The 27,558-nt window shown below is 31.9% G+C and overlaps 1 protein-coding gene across 1 annotated transcript in view; it reads left to right on the forward strand.

Moving 5' to 3' along the window:
- The window catches only part of LOC142327391 (intermembrane lipid transfer protein VPS13A-like), a 250,261-nt gene that overhangs the window by 182,754 nt on the left and 39,949 nt on the right, over nt 1–27,558 (forward strand). The window contains exons 46-49 of the mRNA XM_075370414.1: nt 4,331–4,494; nt 14,534–14,720; nt 16,417–16,542; nt 19,540–19,686. Coding sequence (XP_075226529.1) covers nt 4,331–4,494; nt 14,534–14,720; nt 16,417–16,542; nt 19,540–19,686 — 624 coding nt within the window. The remainder of the gene's footprint in view (nt 1–4,330; nt 4,495–14,533; nt 14,721–16,416; nt 16,543–19,539; nt 19,687–27,558) is intronic.

Consider the following 27,558-nt stretch of genomic DNA (forward strand, 5'->3'; position numbering starts at 1 on the left):
TAAGTGCAATATAAGAAAATGGCAGAGTTGGGCTAATTCAGAGTTGAGTGTTTGCATATGATTGAGATACATTGCATAATGTATATTGCATATAAATTACAAAATGAATTCAAATAGTTTGTTAATTATAACATTATTAGAATACTAAGATATTAAAATAGCTTACAGCAGATATTATTGGCCTATGATTAAGAATATTTATTCAAATTACAGCTAATAATTTCTCTTTACAATTGTATAGGCTCAAGATATGATATATGCATAATTTATTTACAAATTTAGATTATTGATCTCAAGACTATTTAATAATTACAAAAGTTTTTTTAAATTAAATATTTAAAAAAACAAATATTGGGTGTCCGAAAAAAGATTTTGAGGTTTCAAGAACAAATATAATTCTTATTTTGCAGCATTCAATAGTGTTTTATGCATAATTTTGAAGCAACGATTAAGTTTTAGTTTACACATTCTGAGTCAGATAAGAGCTGCATTAAACTGTTGCACTGGACAAAATATTATGAGTTTGGGCTTCAGTACCATCGTGCTGCCACAAGAGAAAGCTCACTACATGTACTGGTTTGCAGAAATAAAATCTGTGACTGTTGTACAAAGAAATTATAAGCAAGTCTATCATAGAAATTCTCCAAATGACAAAAGCATACTTAAATGGTGTGAAAAGTTTTTGGAAACCAGAAGCATCTTGAAAGGACCAGATAAGATAAAAAAAGTACTAAAAACACAGAAACATTCAACTGTTTTTACAACTAAGTCCAAAAAATTCAGTTCGCACTGTTGTTATCAACTAAAAACTACTAAAAGCACTGTCATTAATGTGATTATTAGCAATTGAGACTTTGTGTTTGTAAACTTACCTATGAAATTACACTTAACAATCTTCAAAATGAAATTAAACCTAATGAGTCACAAAAAGTTCATCTTGAAAAAACCATGTTAGACTTCATTTCTGCTGACGAAAGCTATTTGGAGTACATTTCTGATGAAGAAATGTTTTATGTTCATGGAGTTGTGAATCACCATAATTATCAAGGATGGGGCTTTGAAAATCCACATGAATTGGTGGAATTAATTTACAGCTATTCAAAAGTGAATGTCTATTATGGTATCATGCATAATCAAATTTTTGGGCTTTTTTTCTATGAGTAGACTATCACAGGCATAGTATACTCGGACATGTTTAGAGAACTTTATGTTTCTGCAGAGTGAAAATACAGAGAGCCCCCTTCTGCAATCATAGAGAAGTTGTGAGGACTGCGCTCAATGACATGTGGCCAGATAGGCAGAGAAGCTCCTATTGTTTGGCCACCATGAAGTCCTGATTTAACATCAATTGATTTCTTAATTTGTGACAATCTAAAAGATATCAAGAAAAAATGTAGTCATTTGACAACCTGCATTAAAGAATAACAACAATCGCAGAAGAAATTCCTGCAAACATGCTTGCCAGAGTATGGAATTAGATGGATTATTGCTTTGATGTCTACAGGATTATAAACGATGCCTACATTGAGTTATATTGACAGGTAAAAATAACTTTAGACTTTGTATATATATATATATGTAATAAAAAAATAGGTTTGTAATTTAAAATGTATACAGTAAATTTAATTTAAGATCACAGAGTTCCTTTTTCAGACACCCGGTGTGTATATATTACTAATCACAGATTTGAAGAAACATTTAACTAACTTGGAAGATCAAGTGAAAACAGATTTACCTCAAGATAATAATAGAAACAATACCTAGCAGATAAAAGTACATAAAATTACACACTCATTGATGTATTTTTAACAACAAATACTTAAAAATTAAAATGAAAATTAATGAAACAAATATATCAGACTACTGTGTAAATATTAAGAATAAAAACTTACCTCACAGTATTAAAAAAAGCAAATATTTTGTTACATATGCATCTGAAGCGTGAACAGTGACAGAAAAAGATTGGATTGTCAACAGGCAGGGGAAATGAAATTTTTAAGACATAATGGGAATAACAAGAAGAGAAAGAATTAGGGATGCAAAAGTAAGGAAAGAATGGGAAATAAATAGTGTTAAAGAATTGGAAGGTGTCGGGATTTTTTTGGAGCATCTCTAGAGAATGGCTTAAGATTTAATAATACTAAAACTATAAGTGGACAAAAAGAGTTTTGAAGAATTAAAAAAAAAATCAATATTTTTAAACTCGGATCACCTCCCTACCACCGGTATTGCCCCCAAAGTAGTTTTGGGCGGTTCCTTACACTACTACTTTGCCTAGGAAGACATTAAAAAGATTGGTTAAAAAGCATGCAAATAAATAAAAAGATAGTTTTTTTTTATTTTTGGGGAAGGGGGAATTTTGGAGATAAATTTTATTTAATACAGAAGATAAGCATGGACACATATACTGAGCTTAATATAAAGTGGTTTTAAATTTGCCAAACCTTGAGAAAAATTGACCCCAAATCCTCCCCCCCCTCACTGGAGATATTGACCCCAAAATTTTACCAACAAATTGCCTCATGTGTACAAGTCTGTGTATAAAATTTCATCAAAATTGATTTATCCACTCAAAGGTTATTAAGCTTCAAACACGCCAACACATGTATATATGTATGTACAAACATCCCTTTTTTTGCTTTTTGAGATCCTGGTTCATGAGATGTCAAGGAATGCAAAAGACCCATCCCCCATTTTTTGACTGATTACCATACTCTTTCCTTTTTGCAGCATAACTCTAGAGTTATGATGCCAGGATAGTAAAAGACAAATACAGTAAGATTGATGTGTGTATAGGTGTAATATTAGTCTACTACTAAGTATCAGTGTGATAGAAGTGGGTAATCTTTATTAGGTTATTTGACCAACTACCATTGTTTATTTTCATTCAACGTAGTACTTATTTATTGAAAGTATTAATTAAATATCAGTGTATGTTGCTGCAATTTAAAAGTGAGTGTATAAGTATGATGTATATATTTTTACTGATGTTAAGTACGAAGGATATTTTTTTTCAACCTCCGATCATACATCTAAATAAACAAGAGATAGGCGGGAGCCAGGTCTGCGTGTCGTGCGATGACGCTGACCCCCCCCCCCCCCTCCCGCGTATACACCACCTCTTCCATTGCCGGCTCCATTGTATCAGTCTGAGCCGACCTATGGGTAATTAACCATGGCCAATACGATCTATGCTTTCGCCAAGTGTGACATGTTTACTGCAAACAGAAGCATGAAACGCTGCTGAAATCATTGCAGAATGAACCTAGTGTATGGTGAAAATTTTATGAGTGATGGTAGTGTACGGGAATGATGTAGGAAATTTAAAGAAAGGCAAACGGACGTCCATGACGAAGGTAGGGGTAAGGACGCAAGTTTGGGACAAACTTGCGTACGCTTGGTTGAGCGTGTTGATGATTTTGTCTGCGACAAACGGATGTTTACATAAGTGAACTTTCTCCAGAAATCCCAGAAATTTCAAGGTCTTCTCTATACACAATTGTAACTAAAAACCTAGGATACCGGAAACTGTGTACACGTTGAGTCCAAAAATATTGAGTGACGATCACAAAATGCAGCGAATGGCATCAGCCTTAATGTTTCTCGCGCGTTACGATAATGAGGAAAAAGAGTTTTAAAGTCTATCGTTACTGTTGATGAAATTTGGATCCAGTATGACAATCCAGAAACCAAAGAACAGTCTAAGCAGTAGATCCAAACTTCTCCAAACAAGCCGAAAAATTCAAACAGACACTGAACAACAGGAAAACAATGGCTGCAGTTTTTTGTGACCATAAAGGTGTCTTGTGGGTGGACTTTATGGAGTAGAGGACAACAATAACGAAGGAAATTTATTGCAAATCTTTACTTAGCTTCCTTAGAGCAATCCAGAACAAACGAAGAGGCATGTTCTCGTCCGGTATGGTTTTGATCCACGACAATGCATGACCGACTGTGCCAACGTGATGCCAAGACCTTCTCAAACAATTCAATGAGAAGTTTTCGACCATCCACCGTATATTCCAGACCTATCACCTAGCGATTTTCACCTCTTTCGAAAATTGAAGACATGGTTGGGCGGACAACACTTCGCTACAACAAAAAACTTCAGGAGGCTGTCGAGACGTAACTTACCTCATTGGCGGCAAACTTCTTTGAAGGGAGCATTGGAAAGCTTGTGTCAGATACTACTCAACTTTAAGTAATAAAATAATTTTATGTCAATGTGTCTTTTTTTATAGCCCATTAGAGGCTGAAAAAAAAAACAGCCCTCGTATAATTAAATAAATGATTTGGCTAACTAATAGTTATTTTTTTCCTTTTAATTTAGGCATCTTTGTCAGATGTAGTTTATGAGGCACAAGGAGAGGAGCCTCTGTTGTATTGTTTTAGAAAGCAAAGAAAGCGGTGTATCAGATTAAGAGCATATCACTCATCATGGTCATCGGCATTTTCATTAGACACAATTGGAACTTCTGGTCTCATTATATGCTGGTAATTTTTTTTAATATTGATATAAATTAATTTATTTACTAATATATAAACAGAACTACTCTCCGTGGCAGAGTGGTAGCTTCTTGGCATCTCACCTGGAGCTCCTGGGTTTTAATCCCAGACAGGCATGACATTTTTCATGTTACAATAGTCCATTTTATATTTCCATGGCACAAGCTTCAAGATTACATGGTTTAATCACACATACATAACAAATTAATACTCTAATCCCTTGGTTTAATGCGATTTGATTTACGCGATTTTGAATTTGCACGGTTGATTTTATAACACAGTCCACTGACTTAACGCGGGTCTGGTTTCGAATTAACGCGGCCAAAATTGCTGTATATAAGGTATAAAATAATATTCCCGAAAGAATTCTTAAAAAGGTTTTCGGTAAACAATACACATGGACTTATATACACATAAATAATGAAACAGGATTTCCCTTTCAATAATAGCATGTTGGGTTGGTAATACTGAAGTGTTTGGTTTACAAACACCTTAACGATCACAGTCAGTCAGTCAGCCATCAGCTGTTCAGAGAATATTTCGTGTTGAGTTATTCTCTATCGTACATTATATTATTATGCAGTATGTAATTCTAATCGATTTGTGTTCAAGGCGTGATGTATATAGGCAGTACGTACAATATTTGTAATTTATTGTGTGAGATATTTTAGGATTTTATTGCGAATTATTTACGTATTACCTTTTTATTTTATATTTTTCGTGTTTGTAACTATGTGTGACGTAATCGTTTGAGAAAGAAAAGGAAAACTATCACTCTTGAGACAAAGTTGGAGGTGATAAAAAAAACAATGATGGTTTACGTAACATTGATATCGTATATCATTTCGGCCTTGTCGAATCAACAGTTCGTTCAATAATTAAAAATAAGGATACAATTATGATCGCTGGAAAAAATGCTGTTCCTCTTCAGGCTTCACGAATGTCTTATTTACGATCTCCTTTAACGGTTAAACTTGAAAAACTTTTGAACATTTTCATAGAAGAATGTACTCAACGTCTTATTCCCGTGACAACTATTATTATTCGTGAAAGAGCGTTAAGTTTGCGTGAACTATTAAGACCTAAATACCATTCTGAAGATATCAACCCGTTCAATGTAAGCAAAGGACGGTTTTAAAATTAAAAAAATGTTCAAACCTGCATAAAATTTTGATTCAAGGTGAAGCAGTTTGTGCAAATGAGAAGAAGCGGGTAAAAATTCAAAAAAGATTACAAATTATCATGAAAGAAGGAGGATGCACGTCACAGCAACTATTTAATGTTGACGAAACGGCGATATTTTTTTGGAAAGATGCCTAAACGTACTTTTATCCAAAAGAAGAACGCCATATACCCGGTTTTAAAGTATCTAAATGTCGATTCACACTTTTACTTGGAGGAAACGCGAAGGGGAACTGTAAACTAAAACCGTTGCTCGTATATCACTCAAAAAACCCCTTGCTTTTAAAGGAATTAACAAATAATCTCTTCCCATGTACTGAACATCCAACCATAAAGCACGGGTAACGAGGCGCATTTTTTTCTGACCGGTATATGAATTGTTTTAGCCTGCAACTCAAAAATCTTTGCACAAGAAATAATATCGTACACAAAGCCGGTATGCTTCTCGATAACGGTCCTGGACATCCAAACTCCGAGGAATTGGAAGCAATTAATTAACATGTAAATGTCGTTTATATGCCTGCAAAATACATTACTGATACAGCCATGCGATCAAGGAAGCATTCAATGCTTACTACCTTAAAAAAAAAAAAATATATATATATATATATATATATATTTTCAGGTGGTTTCTGCAACTAACAGTTCAAGCAATGAGATCTGTGACTTGCGAACGTTCAGGAAAAAATATAACATCCTTCATACTGTACGCAATGTCGGCGAAGCTTGGAAAGAAATCTAAGATAGTACGCTTTGTAGAGCATGGCACAAGATGATCATGATCAAACTGCATTCGATGATATTGGACAAGGAATTACAGGTACTATTAATAATGAAGTTATGCAACTTGCCAGCAGTGTAGGGCTCTAAGTCTGTGCTAAAGATATAAATGAACTTGTGGAAGGTGATAAACAACTTTTAGAAACGAAGGCTTGTTAGCACTAACCGAGTCGCCAAATGAGCAGTTAGATGACAATTCGGATGGCAGTGACACATTTAAATCAGGGTCATCAATAATCGACAGCGGTGAACCGTCAATCTCATCTACCCCTTTCTCAGCCATAATTAACAGTATAAGGACTGCAGGAGGCATAGAATACATCGAAAAATTTTGTGATTACGTTACTGAAAATGATTCCGATCGATAACGAAGTCCAAAAGTTGTAAATCGACTGTTCGAATCACATGATTCGAAATGCTACAAGATGTTGCTAAATCAGTTGCCACTACCAGTAAAGCAGAGTAAATGGGACAGTTATTTTAAGAAATCAAAGCTGAAATAAATCACAAGTTTTTTTTTTAATATTCCTTATTGCAGTGATTCCCAAACTCTGTACGCGGCGCACGAGGGAGCCGCGGCCTCTTCACAGGACGCCGCGAAATATTATAAAAGCTTCATAATTAATTGAACCAAGACATTTATAATTATTAATTTAATGTTAATAAAGTAAAAAAAATAATGAAGATACAGGAGTTTTATTTATTTTTATCTTTTACTTACGAGTAGTCATACTTTTACTTAGGATAAGGCGCAATGGAAAAATTTTAATTGAAAAAGGGCGTCACGATTCGGAAAAGTTTGGAAACCACTGCCTTATTGTATTTAGGCCTATATACGTTTATTTTAAGGTAACTATTTCTTTAATAATACTGTAATGTATTATGATTTTTCTTTTGTTCTTTATTATTCTTATATTTTTTTTATTTTGTTTCTTCAATATTATACTATATATAATCAAATTTACTATACCGGATTCGAATTATACTATATTAATTAAAGTATGTTTAGCCAAATTGTCTAAATGTGTTGTGTCTTCTACCTGGGAAAAGAATTACGAATTTAGCCTACTAAATACTTACACGTACAGATACTCTACTGTGCAGTAGTAAAGTAACGTACTGTATACCTCTTTTGAGAAAAAAGTTTTGATTTACGCGATTTTAATTTACGTGACAATTTTCAAGGATGAATTAACTGCGTAAATCAAGCGATCCCTGTATTATTAATTATTTAGCTACTTTTAAATGGATTTAAATAATTTCTGTGTTACCTTGTGTACTTTAATTAAATGCACTGTCTCAGAACTAGTTAGCTTGAGAATGGACAAAACCATTTCTTGAATTGTATTGAGACATTTTCGTTTATCAGAGTAGGTGGTATTTTTACTTCCTTGTACGAAGTAAAAGAAGTATTGTGATCGCGAAAAATTTCAGATTTCAACGGAAATATCCATTTTGACTAGTTTTGTACGTATACATATAACTCAAAAACGATTAGCCGTAGGACGTTGAAATTTTGGATTTAGAACTGTTGTAACATCTAGTTGTGCACCTCCCTATTTGATTGCAATCGACTGAACTAAAAGTGTCCAAAAAAGGACAAAATTCAAAAAAAATTTGGATCTTGGACTTTTTCTTAACTACCCTCAATGAGAGCTTTTCAACGATACATCTTAAGTGGTACTTATTTTCATTGGTTCCAAAGTTACAGCCAAATAAAATTTTAATTAATGAAATATTTGGATCTTACAAGGGGAAGGCACATCGGTTCGAATCAATCCTCATCTCCTTTTTTTTAAGTTTTAATATATTGATTTATTAATAATTATTATTAACTTCTGATTGTAAAAAAAGTTTTACAATAAATAATAATTCAATTATTATTTTAAAAAATGAGAAGTTATTAATGAAATAAAATTTTATGTACTTTTCATTTTTTTTAAATGTGTATATGTAATTACACAAGGCGCACAAGGAAGTCATGTGATGCCCACATCAGATTTATAAAATTTACTTATGCTCTTTTTACCCTAGGTTTTTTTTTTACTTTATTTTTTTTTATATACTGATATTATGGATATGTTAAGAATTTACGTATTAAAATATTAAAAACCGTTAAAATAACTAGTAATGTCTTTAAAAATTAAAATTAACAGTTTTAGTAAAAAGCCAAGAATTACAACTAGTTTTACTTAATGTAATACAAGAATGAACCAAGAGAACTAAGTTCTTAACTTAGTACAACTTAGACTATTTTAATTGTTAATGGTTCTCATTTTTTTAATGCAGTTTTTAATGTGCTCTTGATTATGTTGCAGTCTAATGAAAGCAGCTTGGGTATGAAGAGTAAGAAATAGATATTTAGTATAATAATTTAATTAAATATACCGTCAATAAATTTATTACAGTGCATTCGGAAAGTCACTGTGCACTATACTTTAGAATTATGTGGTGCATTTTGTTCTTTCGGCATTAGGTTAGTTGCTCTTTGGGTTCATTGGGTGTTGTTCATTAATAAACCAAGACATCAATTGTTGAGTTGTGATTTGAATGTCCTTCATTTCATTTTATGTTGTTTCGTTTATCGACATCAGTACTTGTGAGTAACTTAATGGTTCTTTCAGTAGAGGAATGCGTTTTTCTCACCAAACATGTCTTTCGTGAAGGTAACAAGTATACTGATTTAGTGAAGCACAAGTTTTGTGAAAAGTTTTAAAATATTACTATCACTCACTGCAATGCAGTTCAAACTATCAAAAACTTTTGGGCAACAGGCTTGAAAAATAAAAAAAAATCAAGCACTGAAAAATATCAAGCAGCTTTCACAGAAGCTGCTTGATATTTTAAATGCTATGGCTGAAAGTCCATCAAAGTCAATGTGTAAGTTAGCACAGCAGCAAGATATCGGACTTAAAATATGTGTGCTACCACACATAAAACCGTGGGAAAAGAACTGAAACTTTTCCCCCACAAAGTAATGTGTCTTCAAGAATTGAAACTTACAGATCATGCCAAAGAACTAAATTATTGTCAATGGTTTAAATGTTTTATTGACCAAAATTCCGTAGGTATCCTTGACATTGCGTGTTTTACAGATGAAGTGTGGTTTCATCTGGGGGTATATTAATTCACAAAATACAAGACTGTGGTCAACAACTAACCTCCATGAATTACACAATGTGAAAATTGGATCACTGTGAGTAGAACATACATTATGGGTCCATTTTTTTAAAAATACAATTTATAGTGATTTTTATTACGCTGTTTTAATCTGACTCGCCCAGATTACTTTGTATGGGGTCAGTGAAACAAGCAGTATATCACAACAGACCATACATGATTGACGAACTAAAATCGCAATAACAGCATACATACAAGACATTCTAGTACATCAGCTGGTTAAGGTATCTGAAAATGAACTGAAATGTTTGCAATGTTGTATTGATGTTGAGGAGGTCATTTTTAAAACCTTTTATAAAACTATTCCTCTTATTCCAATATCCATTTCCATAAAATAATGAAATAATTACAAAGTAATAATCTAGTTTAATTTAATACAAAGAAGGTTTTGTTGTTACATTTCCATAATTCCAGTGCACAGCAACTTTCTGAATGCACCATGTAGTGTAACACTTTTAGATGTTCCCTCAATGTCAGCATAAATGTATCATAAAATACCCTCATAATAAATAACATCTAAATTTTTTTTTAACTTGTATAAAAAAGTTTATATATTTTTACAATGATTCTTTGTTGATTAGAGAATTCTTGGAAGCATTAAGTTGTAGAAACTGTTCTTAACTCTTATTATTCTATATTTGATGTTTAGTATTTTTAATATGTATTATTACTTATGTTGATACTATTGTGATATATAATGATTTGATTTTCAACTGTATTCAAAAATGTATTTTTAAATAATTCAACTCTAGTATCTACATGACTGACTTTTCAATTGTAATAAATGAACCCACCAAAAAAAAAATAGACGAATGAAACAGAAACCAACAACTGAAAGATATCTTTCAGTCCTTGACTTCTTTCAGCTTGATTTTTGCTAGTAATTATCAATTTTAATTCATAAATAATAAAATGTATGATAAATATTAGAAACAATAATAAAAACTTATTCTTGATTTTTTTCCCCTTTATTTGATAATATACTGAATGTAGTTAAACTTTCTTTCTATAAAATTGTTCTGTTCCTAGACTTTACCTAATGTAGCATAACATAACATTTTTAATATGCACATTATAACAAATGTAAAAAAATAAAAATTAGGACAATTGAGATTGTTAAATAAAATTAATAATCATCAAAAAAAGCAAACAATTATTAAATAAATTATATTTTGTTTATACACTTTTGATGATCTTAAAAGTAAATAGTAATAGTTTTAGAGTTAGTAAATACTGTAACTGCAAGTTTAATTTCTAACAGAAACTGATGAATCCTACCAGTGGTTAGTTTACGAACAGGACAATTAATTTTTTTTGTGTTGATGTAATATAAAAAGAGATTTCAAGCTATTTGTTAGCTAAATTTATTTTATATATTGTAGCAATCTATATTTATAAAAATGTTAAGTTCGTTTGTGCACGGCTTCAAAAACTCAAAATTTTCCGCACCGATTGAGCTCAAATTTTAGCATGATATATAACCCGCATCAAAGATTGTTTTCATCTATTTTTAATAAATCTATCTATCTATTTTTAATTTGTACATTTTTAATTTGGAAATGTAAACAAAGGAAAACCAATCAGATCAATGCAAGATGGCCGCTGTCAAACACAACGACCAAATTTCATTGAATTATATTTAACAGCTAAAACAATGTATTTTATTTTTAAAAAAAAAGGCCAAATTTCATTGAATTATATTTAACAGCTAAAACATTGTATTTCATTAAATAAAAAAAAAAAAAATGATAAAAAAAAATTTAGCACGATATATAACCCTAATCAAAGATTGTTTTCATCTATTTTTAATAAATCTATCATCTAATTTGTACAGTTTTTTAATAAATAAGAGGCTAATAAATCAGATGGAAATGTAAACAAAGGAAAACTAATCAGATCAATGCAAGATGGCCGCTGTCAAACACAACTATCAGTCACAACGAGCCCGTATGGCCGTTGCCAATGTAAACAAAATCACAACTGATTAAGTAACAAATTTCTTTGAATTATGTTTAACAGCTAAAACATCTGTATTTTATTTTTAAAAAAAACACCAAAACAAAAAGAAAAGCCACCAAGAAGGATGACTTACAGTAAATAAATTAAAACACCCAACTTTCTTATAGCCCAGATAAACAAAAAAAGTCGAAATAACCAAATACACAGAAAATAATATCCCTACATAATGACCAAAAAATCCTTTGTTAGGTTAAATATTCACTTTTGTCTGAATTTACAGAAGACATTTACAACGAAGCATTGATAAATATTGAAGACAAGTGCTTAGCTAATGCAAATAAAGTTCTTAGTCAATTGGGAATGCGAGCACCCACCCGAGCTGCGATTGCTTCATTTGATGTGGATTTACGCCGTGAACAGAGTTACAACATTGGTGATATTAAGTCATATGTTCAATCAAACATTCCCAAATTAACGCGTGAACAGAAAGGCATTTATGATCGCATAATGCAAATGATAAATGACGGAGTTGGGGGACCTTCTTCTTGGATGCGCCAGGAGGAACTGGGAAAACATTCCTCATTAGATTGATTCTAGCAAGGGTTCGATCAAAAAATGACATAGCCTTAGCTCTTGCTTCGTCTGGAATAGCTGCGACATTGTTACCAGGTGGAAGGACTGCGTATTCAGCTCTGAAGTTGCCATTAAACATGCAAATCATCGGGACTCCCACGTGCAATATTTCCAAAGCATCCTGTATGGGAAAAGTATTACAAAAATGTAAACTCATTGTTTGGGATGAATGCACGATGGCACATAAAAAAATCGCTTAATGCTCTTGATCGATTGTTACGGTATTTGCGTGGAAACGTTCAACCGTTCGGGAATGCTTTGATATTGCTCGCAGGAGAGTTTAGGCAAACATTGCCTGTAATTTCCCGATCGACACCAGCAGACGAAATAAATGCTTGCATGAAATATTCAACACTGTGGCGACACGTACGTACATTGTAGTTGACTACGAATATGCGTGTCAAGTTGCAGAATGATCCATCAGCTGAGGTATTCTCACGACAGTTACTAGACATTGGAAACGGACAACTGCCAATCGATGAGACTTCTAGACGAATATCATTTCCTGATAATTTTTGTAATTTAGTAACATCGAAAGAAGAACTGATCGAAAAAGTATTTCCTGATATTCAAATTAATCATAGAAATCACGATTGGCTCAGTGAACGAGCTATCCTTGCCGCAAAGAATAAAGACGTCTATCAACTTAATAATGTTATTCAACCCAGCATTCAAAGTGAGGAAATTACATATAAGTCGATAGACATCTGCTTCCACACCGTTGTGTAAGCAGATGAAGTAGTTAATTATCCAACGGAATTTTTAAACTCACTTGATCTGCCAGGGATGCCACCACACATATTAAAATTGAAAATAGGTGTGCCAATTATCCTGTTGCGGAATATTAATCAGCCAAAACTCTGCAACGGCACGCGACTTGCAGTTAAGAAATTTAAAAGATTGCAATTCCCAATTCGATTGGCAATTGCAATCATAATCAATAAAGCTCAAGGTCAATCTTTAGAATTGTGTAGTTTAGATTTAGATGCGATTGCTTCTCACATGGACAACTGTATGTTGCGTGTTCCCGAGTCGGAACGGAACGCAAGGATGTCGGAGGGTGCAATACCCTCCTATTTTTCGCAGTATACGGACTTTCGTCCTTTGCTGCTGGGTGATTCTATTTCACTGGCGGTTATTAATAGTAGTTGGCGTTTATTCGTTTGGTGAAGTTTGGATTGCGTTCCGATCCAATGGATGGTTTGTCGGTAGGGGCCCGGCGGAACGATTTGCTAATAAGCTTATCTTCCGTGACGCGCTCCATTTCAGCCAAGAGTTGGCTGAAATCCTTAGTTTAAGGTGGCGTCCTCTCATAAGGAAAGGACGTCGGAGGTGATTTTTGGGCCTACTCTTATTTATTTACTTAATTCAATTCAATTTAACTTGGTTTGAATTAAGGAAATGTGGTTGGATGGATTGCTCTGGGGCGTTGCGCCTCAGAGCTATCTCAGTCAGTAGAAGTATGATTTGTGGTTTACTATTCTGAGCGCGATATACCTCTATTAAGTATTAGATGTCTGCCCGCCGTGAGGGCAGGCAGGAGAGATATACATAACGCAGGTTGTTTTTCGTGCGCCCGTGCGCCGGGGTGGTGACAATTTTGAATAAGACGCCCCCCTATTATACTTAAATTTGAACTTGGTGCCCGAGTCGGCAAACCAGATAGCCTTTATATCTACGCAGATAGTGGAAAAAACAAAAAATATTGTATATCCACAATATTGCAAAATTAAACTTCTATGAAACGTATGCTTTGTTTTGTTTCTCATTTCTCATCCATGCAACCACAATGTGCCACAGCGAAGCGTGGCGGGTACAGCTAGTTAAATATAAAAATTAATTTTTTTTTTTTTTTACATTAAATATTATTGCAGTAATTCTATTACTGCAATAATTTGCAGTAAGGTCTCTATAATTTTAAGATGCATTGAATTATCTAAAAGGCTCTATTTATTATTCTTGATTAATAAATTTGTTTTTATTTATAATATACAAAAGTCAAACCTTTATGCTGAGTTCATATCAGAAAATGGTGCCAGCACTAACATTAATAAACTTAAAAAAGCAAGCAAAGTACTCAAAATTTGTAGCCTCTTCATTATTACAATATGGAAAAGTGTTAAGAAAAGCCTAAAGTAAGTATGAATTTTGTATAAAATGTGCTGAGTTTTATGAGCAAAAAGCTGTCCACTTTAAGCATATTGTAATTATTTCATACCCTATTTTAATGAAAAATCAAAATGTATTCTGCTTTAATAAAATTACGAGCTGTAAATTTTTACTTCTTTCATAGGGACAGAGAAAGGAAAAGAAAATATCGTATATTATTAAAAATAGAATTGGCAAGGTCTTGTCCACATCTTACTAAGGTTATTTCATTTCTTCCAAATTTTCTGGTAAATAATAAGAGTAGAAAGGCATTGAGATTTATGGAAGATAATGAAAAGGCTGATCTATGGATTGATTTGTCACCTGATCAGGTAAATACGCATTCCAGCAAAGTTTTCATACATTTAATTATAGATTGAGTATATATATCATTGTGTTACAGAGTGTAAAATTTAGTAGAATATAAGAATTGTGAAGAAATAAATATTTTAATTTTTTTTCCAGTTTTGTAATATTTTAATGATTCAGATTTTATTTTAGGTCATTTTTTTAGTAAAGTTTTATTTTTTAGTTGTTATAGAATAATAATGAGCTATAGATGTTATATAAAAACTTGTTACCTCAATGGTGATGATAGTAGTATATGTTAGTGACAAGATATGATGTGACTTCTTTCCTCTTTTCTGTTATTCTCTTATAAAAAAAAAAAAAAGATCATCATTCACTGCTAGCATGTTTGCAAACTGCGTCCAACAATGTGTAACTTTGTTGATCAACTGTAACTTGTTTAATAAAAACATAATTTTTGTTATTGGTATTTGTCTGTACTTCATACACTCAATTTTCCAGAATGTTAATGACCTGAAATATTCCAGGCTTTGTGGAACCATGGAGTTATAAAGGAATGTAGTTTTAATAATTAAATATATTTATTCAGATCAGAATACTGTATTAACCATATGATCTATATAATATATTATAGATCATATCATGGTTATTAGGTATATTTTCCTGAATAACAGTATAGAATACCATTGTTATCTAGCATTTGCACTATTATTGTTATTGTTAGTATTTAGCATTTCCTTAGCATTTGCAAAGGAAGCTCGGACAGTAATTCAAAGTAAAAAATTAATGAATAAATAAGTAAGTTATAGTCCATATAAATGTATAAAATAATTGATGTATGAAATAATAATGGTGCAATTATGCTTACCTCAACTCTAATAAAATTGCAGTAGTAAAATCTACTGAAGCATGTTTTTTTAAGATTTTTTTTAACTCGCTTAACTCTTTCATGAGAAATTAACTTATAACCAACATAGCACTAAATATTCATAGAGATTACTTTACAGCATAATTATTGTATTATTTTTTCCATCAATTACGTATTGTTATGGTACGTTTATGTTTAACTACACTTCTTGATTAACTCAAATTATATTACACTGTACTATATAATGTAATCTTTATTCATAGATAGTGGAGCCTTAATGATGATTGCGTTTAATCAATAACCTTACAAATCAATGTTAGAATAAAGTAAAAGCAACTGCAATTTCTACTAAGTTTAAAATACAAAGTTACAAAACATAGGGGTATAACAAAATTTTGGCAGAGTTTGAAACATTGTACTCCATAATATGTTTAATGATTTAAAAAAAATCCCTTCAGTCATTTTACTGGCCCATAATAGTCTTTATAAATCAGTACTGTTTTGTTTATGATAGTGGTAAATTAATTTTTAGTTTATATTTTTATCTAGCTAATCCACTAATCATTATTTTTTCTTAGTAGTTTTATAATTCTTATAGGAAATTACTAGTCAATTATATTTTAATTTATATAAAGTATATTAAGTATTTATTTATAATTTTATATATAAAGTATAATATTTTAATTATAACTTTTGGCCCAAACTCTTTTCATATTATTACTAGGGCCTTTTATTCTTCCTCATAACCATTCATAAAAAGGCATTACATATTCTGTTATTGAAGTTTTCTTTTGAGCATTGTTCATTGTAACTGTTATTAATATATATGTAAATTCTTTTTTGTGTTTTAGTGTATACCATTTTGGCCAGATACAGATTCTATGCACATGTTTGTTAAATACAGAGACAGCAAAGTTATATCCCAACGTTTTCCTATTACTATTGTTGAACATACTATTTTAAGAATGGATCGAGGAGTGAGTTTATTTCAACAATTATTTATATATATTTCATTCTTACAGTGAAACTTCCATTTATGTATTTTATATTTTATTTTGTTTACTTGTGTGGTTCCTTTATTTTATTAATTTCAAACCATTTATTTTATTTTTATTTTTTTAATTTACCTTATTTATTTCATTTGCTTATAGTTTATATTGATTTGAATCCTCAAGTTGGACGCCAACCTGCAGTTTATCATTGTGGTAACCTGACCAGTATTTTAAAAGGGTGAGCTAAATTTGAGATATAAATATACTAATTTACCAGTTATCCAAGGTCATTTAGATCTAAGGGTATTTTATATTAACCAAAACTGAAACAGAAAATATAAATCATTTAAATGCATATTATTTTATAGGTCCCATAAATTGCTCAGCTTCCCACATACTAAAGCAATGCTTGTCATTGCTTTGTTGTCAATTATCCCCTTTGTTGTCATCTCATTTATTCCTGAGTTTGTAATGTTTCATGGATTGTCTGTAAACATGTTTTTTATTGTTCATGGACAACCTCTTCTCCTCGTACTGTTAGGAGAATACAGGGACTGTTAGGGCTTGTTCAAGTCCTAGTAAAGTCAGTTATTTTTACACGGATTTGAATACTAGAACGTGGATACCGATGTTCTTTGGTGGTTGGGTTTCAATTAACCATACATCTCAGGAATGGTCGAACTGAGACTGTACAAGACTAAAATTCATTTACACTCATACATATTCTCACTCATCCTCTGAAGTATTATCTGAACGGTAATTACCGAAGGCTAAACGGGGAAAAAAAAAGAAAGGGACTGTTAGGGCAATACAGGGAAGCCCTTCAGGTTTATCTGTCTTTCATTATCATTGTGTGATTACACCATATTAGTTGGTGGAATTCCATTTTTTTAAATATATTACCCAAATTGCCAATTAGTTGTCTATATAGTAATTTTCATATGCTTCAGTCTGTAAATCCTACATGACTTAAAAACCAATTTATTTCTATAGCCTCTAATCCACCTATAGTCTATAGCCTAATGAATATCCACCTTTTCAATTTTTTCTTAACTGCTAGATGTTATATAATTCCATTTCTTATCGTTTCCAGACCTATACAACCCCTAACAGAACATAAAAACTCATTTCAGAAGATTAAATCCTTCTTCTCCCATAAGTGAACATGGACCAAATCTCATAAGGTTAAGTGGGGTACAGCAATTTTATAAAACTTAGGCAAGTCTTTCTCACTCTCTTCTCTTTCTATTTTGCAGGATTCTTTTCTTTGAATTATGCTGAATCAACTAAATTTATATTCAATGGGCATTCTTTCTAACATCCATTAAGAAAACTATATATGCTCTGGTCTTTGGATTTTCAGTTACAATTTATACTTTTGTATATTAACAAGCAAAATTATCATGTTTTCTGGTAGCCTGATTAAATAAAGATCTAAATTAAAATGATGGATATGAAGAACAGACTGAAATTAAACAAGTACTATTGAAATAAAGAGAAAATGACAAATTTAAACCAAGAAAAATAATATTTCAAACATGGTACTGCCGATATGTTAAAAGAATAGATTAACAATTAATATAATCCATCTTACCAGCATGTTGATATGTACTCTATATCTTTTGGCTTACTTGGAAGCCATCATCAGGGGTTAAAATTCATACATCTAAAGTCAAAAGTTTAAAAACAGTCATGACTGTTTTTAGAGAAGAAGAATAAATTTTTAAGAATGTTTTGTTTTATATGTATCAATTTTCTCTATGAAATCAACATGGCAAATGATTAACATACAGTAATAATATGATTTTTGAAGGGATCAAAAATGATCAGCATATGAGCATCTGTTCTCAGTTAATATTTGTATTAAAACTGGCTTCTTTCTTTTACTTTGGCTAATTGGAACTTTGCTGTGAATAGTGTGAGATAGTATGTAAAATATTTTAGAACAAATAACTACTTTTTTTGTTCATTATTTTATTTATTTATTTACATTGCCTTTATTTTAAGTGCCATAACCTGATATAAGACCTCCAGAAATAGTGTGGCCATTCTTTCTTAAGAATATGTATCTAATGTCAGCCAGGCTTACTAAGGTGAGAAAGTGAGATGAAAACTGTTGCACATCAACTTGTCAAGCCCATTGAAATGCTATGATATTCAGTCCTTTAACCTTCATTTTGTTCATCAAAATTCGAACAGAGAACATTGTTACATTTAGAGAAGATAAATAGCTTATACTGCTTGCATCTTGTAAGATACTTTACAAGTGTCACAACTATAAGAAATACAAAAGACTGTTAATACTATGAAATACTGTAAAAAATATAACTACTTTACACCTAGAAATTAGTATACACCTTTTTTCATACAAAAATGATTTGTAATATCAATTACCTTCTACAGCAGGAATTTTTTTTAATCTTATTTTAACTTATTTTTTTTAACTTATTTTTTTTAACTTATTTGCATTAGTATTTAGCAGACAATATAAATTATACCTATAAGACATACCTATGATAACAAGTATGAAGTATATTTTTCATCATATGAGTAAATGAAATATTTTTTTTGCTTTTTAAAGTGTCTTTATTTTAAATTATGCATTGTATAGGTAAATATTTCTGAACACAAGTTTCATAAAAATCTATATTGGTTTTATTTCTTGTAACCTTTTTCTATTTCAATTTTGTTTTATTCTTTAGTATTTATTTTGGTGTAGTTTTAATTACTGTATTAATACAGTAAATAAATACTTAAAAAGAGTATATAAGAATACAAATTAACTTCTATACTTATTGTGAGATTAGCTTTCTTACAATTTGTATCTGATTATTATTTATAATTTACTTATTAAAATAAGCCATTTTATATTGAAATCTTATGTACAATTTTTTTAGTGAATATATTTTTTTGTGGTTATTTTTTTTATTTATTTGTAAGTTTCTTTAAATCTACCATTATAATCTTTTTATTTATAATTAGAGTGGTTTATGCGTGGATGTCAGTGGTGGCGGAGAGAGGCCTTTCTGCATTGTTTTTTCACCTTATACACCTGGTGATGCTCCAGTTAGAGTTGATAACCTTTGTGAAGATCTATTCCTAAAAATTCATCAACAACAGATGGGTCAGGTTGGTAATACATATTTTTTAATTATTTAATTATATATATTTCTATTCTGTACAATAATCTTTCTTTGTCGTTTTTACCGACTTTTTTAAAAAAAGTATGGTATTACTTTTGATTGCACAGTTGCACTTTTGAATGGTGGGTGAGATTGAATTTTCTTTATGTTTTGAGGTGTGAGGAGTATGAAAATAATCATTCATTTAAATTGGGGTTTCCTTATTTATATATATATATATTAAAAAAATATAAACAACCACAAATATAGTAAACAGAAAAACCTAAAAAAAAACTAATGTCAGTAGTCAACATAGGTTTTTAAGTTTATTGTATTCTGATGGTTAAGTTGTTATTTTTTAACAGACAACATTGCCTCAATTTGAGATTTTTTCAGTCACATGGTATGACTGGGGAGTGAAAATGATTTTTCTTTGTTTTGAGGTAGGATTATTACAAAAATACATTCATTATAAAAATTTTTGGCTCGAAAATCTACTTAATTAATTTCATTGAAATTTAGATATTCTGTGTAGTGTATCTAAAGTTGTGCATGTAAAACTTTGATGAAGATTAGTTTAATTGTTCTTCACTTACGCTCAGTTTAAGATTGACTACAAACAACATAACCTCAATTTCAGTTTAGGTTGACTGTGTATTTTTCATATATGCGTATGCAGTAAATCATAGTTGTGAGTGAGTTTATGTGTATGGTCTATTTTTAATTTTTAATTATTTCATCAAATTACAGTAACAATAATTTAATTTTCGTATAAACAGAATATATATTTTAATATTAAATAAAAAACCATTATACTCTTTCAGTTTTCTCATTTGATTTATGTTTTGTATAATCCTTCTGAAAATATTAAACAATATAAAATAATAAATTCAGTCTTCTTACACAGAACTATGCAAGAGTTTATAAAATGTTTTTATAATATAAATAATTGAGTATTTCAAAATAATATTACATTTTTAATTTTTGTCAAATATATTCATTATAATAGTTTAATATTTTATTTAATTTGTACATTAAACATATTAGGAATGGGTAGGTGTAATACTCCACAGATCAAAAAAGGAATTGCCTATCATATTTCTGGGTGGTTTGAGGAAAATCTTTGTAAAACCTTGAACAGAACAGCATCACAAAGTAATTCTAAAAAAAAAAATTGAAACAGAAGTGTTTAATACCTACATTAATAATGATCTTATAGTGGTAGCTTCTCAGCCTTTCACCTGAGGATCCTGGGTTTGAATCCCAGTCAGGCATAACATTTTTCATATGCTACAAAATAATCCTGTTTCCATATTCCCACATTCAAGCTTTTTCTGTAGCGTCAGTTGTGAATTATTCATCAAGCAAAAAAAAAAAAATTGAATCAATAAATACATGAAATAATAGTGAATTAAATATATTAAGATATTGTTTGAAAACAAATTTATGTATATGTTAAATGGAAAACAAAAAACTTTTTTTATCTTCTTTTTTTAATATTTAAAAAATCATTGATACAGTTACATTATTTCTATAAATTATATTATAAATAAAAAAAATTGGAAGGAAGATCTTTTAAACGAGCTGGTAGTTTATTAAAAATGGTAACAGAAAATAGTCTGCTTGAGCCATGTCAGGTGGGATAAGACTATGATTTGATTTACGGCGTAATAACGTGTTAAAACTGTTGTCATGTGTGCCAGGGCATTGACGTGCAAGAGAGTCCAACTGCCCAGATGCCGGTACTCGGACCGGATTCGACGAATGCGCATCAGGCGTTTCATTACTTCCAAATAGAATTTAGAATTCACGGTTTGACCAGTTGGTACAAATTCATGATGAATCAGGCCCTTTTAGTCGAAGAATGCAATCAATATAGTTTTCACTCTTCATTTTTGCTGCCTGACTTTCGCTGGTCTTTGTGCTCCAGGACTCAACTAAGCAGCAGATTGACGATTCGTTTGCGAAGCGTCAATCCCACCAGCTTTCATTCCCAATTAGAATTGTTTGCAAAAAATTCTTGTCTCTATCGTCAGTTTCAACGAAGTCTTGAGCACAAGAAAGACGGATCTGTTTTTGTTCTTCGGTCAAGAAGTGTGGGACAAAAGGAGAGCACACTTTTCGGCGGTTCAGTTTTTCTACTAGAATTGTACTTACCGCGTCTTTACCGATGTTTAGTTCTTCTGCTATGGCCCGAAGAGTAAGATGAGGTTGATCGAGCAGGAGCACGCAAACTTTCGTAACATTTTTGTTGTGAACAACTGTTGACGGTCTCCCGCTTCGTTAATCGTCATCCAACGACTCTCTACCGTCTTAAAACGGTTCCACCATGTGTATATTGTAGTAGATGCGGCTTCATCACCGAATGCTTGTTGTATCATAGAATATGTTTCATCGAAAGATTTTTGAAGTCGAACACAAAATTTTATCGCGCTTCTGTGTTCCATGTTGTGAGCTCGCACAAGTTCACATGAACACAACGTACGCGGCCTTATATAACTCGGGACCGGAGTAACGAAATGTGATGAAATTTTGTACACACATTCGTCAGACATCGTACTACGTAGTTAGTTGCTTGGTTGTCCGAGAGATGGCGCTACTTGTATAGACTACAGAAATTTAGTTGGAAACTTTTCAGACCTACTGTGTGTATTAACATCGTTTATAGTATCTGGATTGTAATATTTTACACAACCAGTAAAATTTGTGATATTGATAAATAGTATTTGTTATTTGATTAAAACCATCTACCTTAGCTACACATATTCTCTCCCATTTCTCACTACTTCTCTACCATTTAAGGCATGCTGTACTCTAGTAAATGTAATAAGCCCACTGACTGACTACTTTACTACATTTTTCTTTTCTGTCTGGTTGTATAACAACTATAGTTTTTTCTTCAATCTATTTTGCTCTACAAATAGCCATACATACACTGGCTATTGTATTACACTGAAGTAGGTTAATGTTATTAATTTCCAAATACTGATTTTTTAATTCCAGACAACCTCTCTCACAATATCTACATCAGACTCGCAATATTCTTCTTGTTCTTTCTTAAAGTCAAGGACATAATTTTCTTCTATTCTACTTGCATGCCATTTCAAGAACTTTTCTCTAGCTTTAGATTTCATAGTATTTGCACCATAATAATTACCATCAGGAGTAGGTTCAATATAATTCAGGTTTTCACATTTGTTGAAGAAATGTGAAAAGTACCCCATATCTTCATTTCAGTAAGTCCATAAGTCTTTAGGAAAGATGCTAAAGGTGAGGCATCAAAGTTAGAGCTATCTATAATTTTAATCTCATATCAATTTATCATTATAAGTATTGTTGCTTTGTATATTAAAAGGTGCAAACGTGTCCTCTACACAGTATCATAGAATAAATTGTGGATCATATCTTTTTCCGTAATGTGTTATACATGTGTAATTAAATGCTCTTTACTTATCAACCAATTACAAAATGAGTCATTATAGTAAAATTTCCAAGTCTTTCTACAATAGTTGTTAACAATTACAAGATTTGATTTATTTTCTCCAGTTTCTTGCACAGCCTCATAATCGAAGAATAAATACGTGTATTTTGTTGTATACTGACAAAATTTGTTTTCATTAGTGCAACCTTCAGTACACTTCTTACCTTTACACCTTCCTCGTTTTGAAGTTTTGAATCTTTTGCTAACTTGTAACATTTATGACGTGCTCTCTCTACATGCTCAAGACAATTCTTACATTTTAAGTATCCACACTGCTGATATTCATTTCTCTTAAAAACATAATTGCACATTTTACATATACACCATTTTTTACCTTGTGTTCCATCATACACTGTTCATATCAATATCGACTGTAGTCCTTACAGTATATGGTTGCATATTCTTCATTATGGTCCTCTTTCATGCACATTTTACAAGATTTCAGTGTACAATTATGTTCAGGCATTGGCCTATCAACATTCTATGCTTTATCACATTTTTTTTGCAGTAATTTGATTTGCCTAATAAAGCCTTCATATTAGTAATTACATCAAAATGGTTACACCTTTGTAGATAATATATTATTAATATTCTTGACACACACAATTTTAATCTGAATATATATTTTTTCTTCTATATTTTTTATATCTTCCAAAGTATTATCTTAATCTCCAATATCTTCTATAGGATTTACAATATGTTTACACAGCTCATGTGTAAGTTCCCATTGTAATTTTCTGCCTTATCTGATACATTTCTTCCCTCTATCTCGAACCAGTGTAATGAGAATATTATCCCGTTGATGAGTTAAAGCTGTGACAATAGCTCTAGGACAACCCTAGTTATCTTTATTTTCAACTCTACTATACATTTTTTTATTCTCAAATCTTCAGCCAATTTCATTATTTATACAGGTCTTCCATGTCTACCACTACCCTAAGTACATTAATGATCTTAATATTAAATCTTACCTGAGTTATCTCCATTTGTTCATTCAAAGATAAAATTTTCCCAACATATTGAATAAATAAATTCTGATTCCTTTACGTCTGAATTCATCGCCTTTCAAATTGAATGATGAAAACCAGGATGATCAGCAGCTATTTTAATTTATCCCCCTTTTGATGTTTGCCTTTTTGTTTTGCCCGTTTGATCATAGTATTGATTGAATTTTCAACTTCTATAACCTTATTCTAGTTGATTGAATAATTGACCTCTATAAATCTAAATTTCTTCATAAATCTTAACTTACCTTCTGAAATTTCAAATGCCTGTTTTCTTTCTTCTTTATCCAGAACAGCCATATCATTGAAACTAAAATCTTGAGCCACATTCTTCTTGAAAATTACATATTGTAGTTTCATAAGAGCCTTCGATTGTTTGTGGTTTGCATGAATTAACTGGAACATTGATCTTGTTCTTATGTGCGACTTTTTTTTTCAGTTGATGAATTATACATTTTTTAAGGTCATCTTCATCAAATGGAACTCTCACTACTCTGTAGATATTACTTATCAATTCAGATCTCTTCCATTTTGAAAATCCTTTTAAATTGTATAATATTGCAACAGCTCTAAGATTCTTAATTGGTGTTTTCTAGAATGTGGTTCTGCAACTCCCAGGTGCTTTTTGGTCTTGATATGATGAGACCAATTTTAGTAGTTGATGTTCTGACTACAATTTTCAAAATATTTTTTAATTTTAAACTTTTGTTCCATTTCTTTATTATACAAAAGAATTTTCTTTAACATGATTCAATTTTTTAATCATATCTGTATTTTGTTATATAGAATTTATTTATTTAGCGTATGACATTAAAACATAATACCAATTACAGTCAAAATTATAAACAAAGATTTAACAAACTAATATATGCTATCGATTCTGGAGTCGCCATCAGGAAATCTTCAGGATTCCCTTCATAAGCTGTTCTAGGGTCAACTTCTGTGATGTGTCTGATAGTTTGATTTTCACTACACTCACAAAGGGGCATCGGTGTTTTACCCCATTTATACAGGAAATAGGCGCACCTACCATGCTGAGTCCATATTCTGTTTAGCGTTGACCATGTCTTACGTGGCAAGTCAAAACCCGGCGGCCTTTGAGTAATACATGGGATTTGGTTATTGTGCTTTGTGGTCCATTCGCCAGGCGTCAGTTAGATTAAATCTGCCCTCTGTGGCAGCAATTGCTGTTTTGATAGGTGGCTTTCTAGACTGAAGGCGACCACGATTTGCATCCTCAATGTCCTCATGTATTGGCAGGTTTCGATTGTCCATAATTTTCGTGTACTCTCTTACAAGAGCGTTCATATGGTGCAGGTTCAGGGGTGGTATTTGGCTGAACACCGGGAGCCATTCTGTGGGAGTAGACCTAATAACCCTGGCAATCATTCTCATAGTGTCATTAAGTTGAACATCAATTCTACGAACATACGAGCTGTTAAGCCGCACTGGCGCATAATATTCAGCAGCCGAGATAACCAGGTTCAGAGCCGATTTGCGCACAGTGGAAGATGATGCTCCCCACGTTGTTCCACAGAGCTTATGTATGATGTTGTTTTTCGCTTTCAATTTCTCTGCAGTTTTCATTAGATGCTCCTTAAATGAAGCGTTCTATCAAGTGTCATACCTAGGTGTTTTGGTGTCTTATTGTGTAAGAGCCATGTATTCTCGAATAGAATTTTAAGCTCCCTATTTACGAACTTGTTACTCAGATGGAAGCATGACACCTCTGTTTTACTAGCATTTGGTTGAAGCACCATCTCCGAAAGTACCTTCCCGATTTCTCCAGGTCAGCCATCAGGACCTCCTCTGACTCTTCAGATGATTTACATTTTATTGTTAGCACCCATTCATCGGCGTCATCATGCTTTTTAGATCTTGTCTCTGGCATGTCTGCAACATAGAGGCTGAAAAGGAGAGGTGCAAGTACTGACCCTTGTGGCAGGCCGTTCTGGAGTTTCCTTGGTGAGCTTATATCAAATCCCATTGTAACTTGGAACATTCTGTCGTTCAACATGTTAATAAGAAGGCGAAATGTTAGTTTGCATGGGATTACATGGAGGACCTTACACATCATGCCTTCTCTCCAGACAGTGTCGTAAGCAGCTGATAAAACAACGAACGCAGCAGAGGTTTTAAAATTTCTTTGGAACCCCGCTTCAATGTACATTGTAAGCGAGAGAACCTGGTCGGTGCAACTTCATTTTGGCCTAAAGCCTGCTTGTTCAATTGGTATAACATCATATATCCTCTGACAGATTCTGTTGTAGATAAGCCTTTCTAGTAATTTATATGTCACTGATAGCAATGATATAGGCCTGTAGCTCTTAGGTAAGTTTGCTGGTTTCCCTGGTTTCAAAATGGCTACTACCTTCAATCGCTTGAACTCTCTAGGCACGTTACTGGTCTGCATTATGTCAGTGAAGAATCTGGCCAGCCAAAGTTTTACGTATTTTCCGCAGTTTAATAAAAATTTCAGATTGATACCATCGAACCCTAATGCTTTCCCTGGAGCAACATCTTTGAGCGCCGTCGCAATCTCTTCAAGCATACGAGGGCGAGCGTACTCAGTCTCAGTTATACAGAAGAAAATTTTAGTGGTAAAATCACTTAACTTAATCACTTTTGCTATGAAGTAGGTAAGTCTTGCCATATCTCACCAAGATCTTACCATATCTCACAACATTGGACTACTATATATTTGTAACAGACAATCAATAGAAAAGATTCTTATTTTCTCTTGATAAAAAAAAATAATCTGTTATAAAATATTTTTATCTCAAAATTTTATTGAAATAATAAGCAATCATTAAATAATAATAAAGACAATAAAAGATAATTTAAAGACAATAAATCTAAATTATAAATGAAAATGAAAGAATTCTATTAATTGTGAGCTAATAATTTACCATGTTCTTAGAAATGTAGGATTTGAGTGTTCTCTTATTGATTTTAAGATGAATCATAAACATATACCCATGTGCAGAGAAGTAATTGAAGAACTAGGTTGGGAAAATAATTTTCCTATGTATAATAAAGATAAAATGGAAAAGATGATTAAAATGTCTGTTAGTAGCTAACAAGCCTTTAAAGCATTTTCAAAAAAAGCTCTATTTATAAAATATTATAGTTAGAAAAGTGCATGGATTTTCCTTCAATGAAAATTCCTTCAACAAAGAAGTTTCTGAATGAAAATTAATTTACCCAGAAAAGTTGTTTTGTTGCTACATAATGCTCCAACGCACCCTGGTGCAGAGGAGCTTCAAGATGGTGACATTAAGGCAATATTTCTGTCCCCCCCCCCCCCAATGTAATTGCCACATGCCAACCTATGGATCAGGGCATTTTGGAAATGATAAAGAGGAACTATCACAGGAAGCTACTGTCCACATTG

This window comes from Lycorma delicatula, chromosome 7, assembly GCF_047948215.1.
Source record: "Lycorma delicatula isolate Av1 chromosome 7, ASM4794821v1, whole genome shotgun sequence".
NCBI lineage: Eukaryota > Metazoa > Arthropoda > Insecta > Hemiptera > Fulgoridae > Lycorma > Lycorma delicatula.